A 4,020-nucleotide genomic window follows, 5' to 3' on the forward strand; every position below is an offset into this window, starting at 1 on the left:
AGTTTTTGGTTTGTAGGGTCGACCGCGTCCGCTTCATTTTTTGTTAATCACTCATTTTCATTTAATTGTATATATTTTAATTGTTTATTTATTCATACGTTTCGTCTCATTCGATACCCTGACCCCAATGTTTGTTTCGTCTGTCCTCGTATCGTCCCCTCTTTTTCTCAACCTCATGGTTAATAAAGAAAATGGTCTAACGATATGAATTTTCCGAGTCCTCTCCTCCACCCCCCGTTCGCGAGCGCGCATTTATTTTTCATATTCGTTTACAGCAAATTGTGTTACACCTATTACACTATTTTGTTTTCGTTTCTTTTTTTTTTTTTTGCTCGGGTCAAATCCTTTAGTTTGACCCTTTCCCCTCCCCCCATCTTTTCCCCCAACTTTCTGGCTGTTCTCACCGCGTTCAAAATTTACTTTATTTTCTGTAATATATATATATATATTTTACTTGGGTCTGGTCGTTTATCTTGCCAATTAAACACGCACGCACACGCACGCACGTATGCAAAATAAAACTTGAAATTTTGTAGAGATATATATGTTATCAGTGGTACTACTAAAGCAGCGCGGACCCGAACGCGCAGTCGCGCAGTCGCGCAGTCGCGCAGTCGCGCGTCCGCGCTAGCTAGTCGTGAGTGGTCGATCCTAACCCTAACCCTAAACACGTATTCATTTGCACACGCGAGTTAGGGATAGGGTTAGGGTTAGGGTTAGGGACAGGGTTAGGGTTAGGGTTAGGGATAGGGTTAGGGTTAGGATCGACCACTCAAGACTAGCTAGCGCGGATGCGCGACTGCGCGACTGCGCGTTCGGGTCCGCGCTGCTTTAGTAGTACCATTATCAGTTTCCGAATATAGGTCTGCACCTCGCCAATTTTTTTTTTTCCATATTAAATTCCAATATAACAGTAATCTACATTATCAGAAGGATAGTTGCAGAGAATACCATTACAAAAATATCTATTTTTCTGAAAGTTCTAAGGAAACAAAATCGGAAGAGGGCATTCTTGTGCAGTTACACCCCATTTTAAATATGTTGATGTCGAAAACCGTTAAACTTTATTATTTGCTTGTTATGTTTGTTTACATAATTTTTATTACATTTTTTCAGTCTACAAAAATATTTGAACAGTTACCTCCCCCTTGTTTATTTTTCGTCTCAGTTGTTTTGTCTCCAGTAGGTGTCGCTAGAGGGCATGCAGCAGCAGCAGCAGCGCCATCGATCAAAGGGGAGATAAACACAAGTTGATAAAAACTCTCCAAACTCCGAAGTTGTCCGAGCAACGATGGAGGAGCGAAGCACCTTTAAGATTCCTGTTTAAAAAACCCACACAAGCTGGCCACCGTCTGCATTTAAATACGCCGTACTATATATATATATATATATATATATGGCTGGTGGTAACCAACAGAACGAAATACTGAACCTTCCGCAACTGATGCCAATTATTTAAAATGAAATAAGAATTATGTAAAACACAGACAAGCTCTCAAAGCATTCTCTTTGATGCTGTCTTCCATCTCTTGAAATATTTCGTTTGTAAACTTTACCAGGAGGAGAAGGAATATTCATTCTTGCCAATCTTCTAATTTACTAGACTTTTGTGAAGAATTACTTGCTGGCTTTAGTTTGTTTGTTAGAATTATTCGGTTTGTGTGTGGTTGTTGTTTTATTCATGTTTTAAGGTAAATCAATTTTATTTTGTTCTTAACTTCATTTAAATTTTGTTAAGATGTTTTGGGAGAGGAGCAACGGGGAAAAATAACTTTTAGGTAGATCTACACTTGTATTCTTGATGTTGCTCAAGGACTCGCACCTTACTAAGTTACTTTTTTACCTCAGTTTGTTTGTTTGTTTGTTTGGAGATGCATAAAAAGTAATTTTTTCTCTCCCCTTCTCGTTTAACAAGTAAGCAAACATCTCCTGTAGTCATAAATATATTTATAAATGGTGGTGTATGTTCGTAATGGAGTCTAAAGTAGTAGATGCCCAAAACCAGCATTCAGCAGCAGTTGGTAACAGTTCTAGGAACAGCAATAGTAGTAGTGGTAATACAACTGCTTCTGCCACTAGTAGTAGTAGTAGTAGTAACAACAGCAATAGTAGTAGTGGTGGTAATAATAGCAATAATGTTGGTATAAACAACAATAGTTCTTTGGGATGTCCCCCGAACAACAGTGTCAGCAGTAGTAACATGAATAATAACAACAACAACAACAGCCGTACCACCACCACAAATAATTCTGTAACAAACCAAACTAACAGCTGCAACAAGAAAAACCGGGAAGTTATCAATAATTCTGATGACCAATGCTCGACTATTTCTTCAAGTAAGATCGATAACGTGTGTTCGTCTTCGGACTTAGTAAACACGGCCCGCAGCAATGCAACTCCTTCGAAGTTACAAAAACCAAAAAGTGACTCAAACCAAACGGATTGTAATATACGGGAATCTGTGGACGATAATTGTGAAAGCTCATCCTCTGTTACAAACCTATTTTCGTCGGTTTCGGGATTCTCTCAGTTGCATCCAACTGCTTCAAATGATGCCACACACCTAAACTCTTGTTTCAACCACTGCACAAATACTTCATCTGTATCAAACTCGAATCCTTGTTCCTATTCAGTGCCTTTTTCTGATTCGAACACACACCGTCCGATAAGTGGAGGAGCAGCTGCGAACCCATCGCTATCCCGCGCTGCTGGCAATTCAAGCACAAGCGGGGGCCCTTATAACTGGCAGGCCTCCAAGATATCTGTCCGAGAACGACTGGCTTACCTCTACAACAATGATGTTATGAGCGATGTAAAGTTCCGTGTTGGCAAGTCTCCTGACTCGCAGATAATCCCAGCGCACAAGTTTGTACTCTCTGTTGGCAGTGCTGTCTTCGATGCTCTTTTCAACTGGATGAAAACCAGTAACTACACACACGAAAACCTGATTGATATTCCTGATGTGGAGCCGAGCGCCTTCTTGGCTTTGTTGCGATTCCTCTATTGCGACGAAGTCCAAATTAATCCCGAAACCGTCATGACGACTCTGTATGCTGCTAAAAAATACTCTGTGCCAGCACTGGAGAAGGAATGTGTTGAGTTTTTGAAAGGTAACCTCTCCAGTGACAATGCCTTTTTGTTGCTCAGCCAAGCGAGACTGTTTGATGAGTCACATTTAGCTTCACTCTGTCTGGAAACTATTGATAAAAATACTTCGGAGGCCCTCGCGGCTGAAGGCTTCACAGATATAGATCTCGACACAATGGCCGTAGTTCTTGAAAGGGACTCTTTAGGAATCCGTGAATGCAAGCTGTTCACGGCGGTTTGTCGTTGGGCTGAAGCAGAATGTCTCCGACAAAATCTGACAGTTACGCCAGCTAACCAAAGGAAGGTTCTTGGTAAGGCACTTCACCTTATCAGATTCCCACTGATGTCTGTTGAGGAGTTTGCTAGGGACTCTGCTCAATCTGGTATCCTTTTAGATAGAGAAGTTGTAGATCTTTTCCTATACTTTATCAGTTCAAAACCAACCTCCAGCTTTTCAGATGTGCCCCGTTGCAGTTTGACTGGCAAAGAACAAGTGATATCACGTTTCTGTCAAATTGAGAGCCGATGGGGTTACAGCGGTACAAGTGATAGAATCAGGTCAGTCACATTTTCTCTTTTACATCAATCGATTCTACACACATTGCTCCAATATTTTTCATTACTTTACGTTGTTGACATTATTTACACACACACACACACACACATATCTATCTATCTATCTATATATATATATATATATATATACACCAACATTTGACGAGGGAAATATTCTTTATAAACGTTTATTTAGGAACCTTATAACGACTCCCTCATGGAAACATTTTCCCTAATTTTCGAAACTTGAGAAACTAAAATGGACAAATTAGATTTCTATGAAAATCGAGTTAAACACCAAAGTAGAAATTCCATTGAATAACCCTAACCCTAACACTAGTTTTGTGAGATTTGGCTGTTATATCTAGCATGTAAATA

At 40.0% G+C, this 4,020-nt stretch overlaps 1 protein-coding gene across 1 annotated transcript in view; it reads left to right on the forward strand.

The window, feature by feature from the left end:
- Positions 1-1,180: 1,180 nt before the first annotated feature.
- Positions 1,181-4,020, forward strand: part of LOC106874037 (BTB/POZ domain-containing protein 2) — an 11,805-nt gene continuing 8,965 nt past the window's right edge. Inside the window, exon 1 of the mRNA XM_014921599.2 lies at positions 1,181-3,645. Within this exon, the coding sequence (XP_014777085.2) occupies positions 1,964-3,645 (1,682 nt within the window). The 5' untranslated portion in view covers positions 1,181-1,963. The remainder of the gene's footprint in view (positions 3,646-4,020) is intronic.

This window comes from Octopus bimaculoides, chromosome 17, assembly GCF_001194135.2.
Source record: "Octopus bimaculoides isolate UCB-OBI-ISO-001 chromosome 17, ASM119413v2, whole genome shotgun sequence".
Taxonomy (NCBI): domain Eukaryota; kingdom Metazoa; phylum Mollusca; class Cephalopoda; order Octopoda; family Octopodidae; genus Octopus; species Octopus bimaculoides.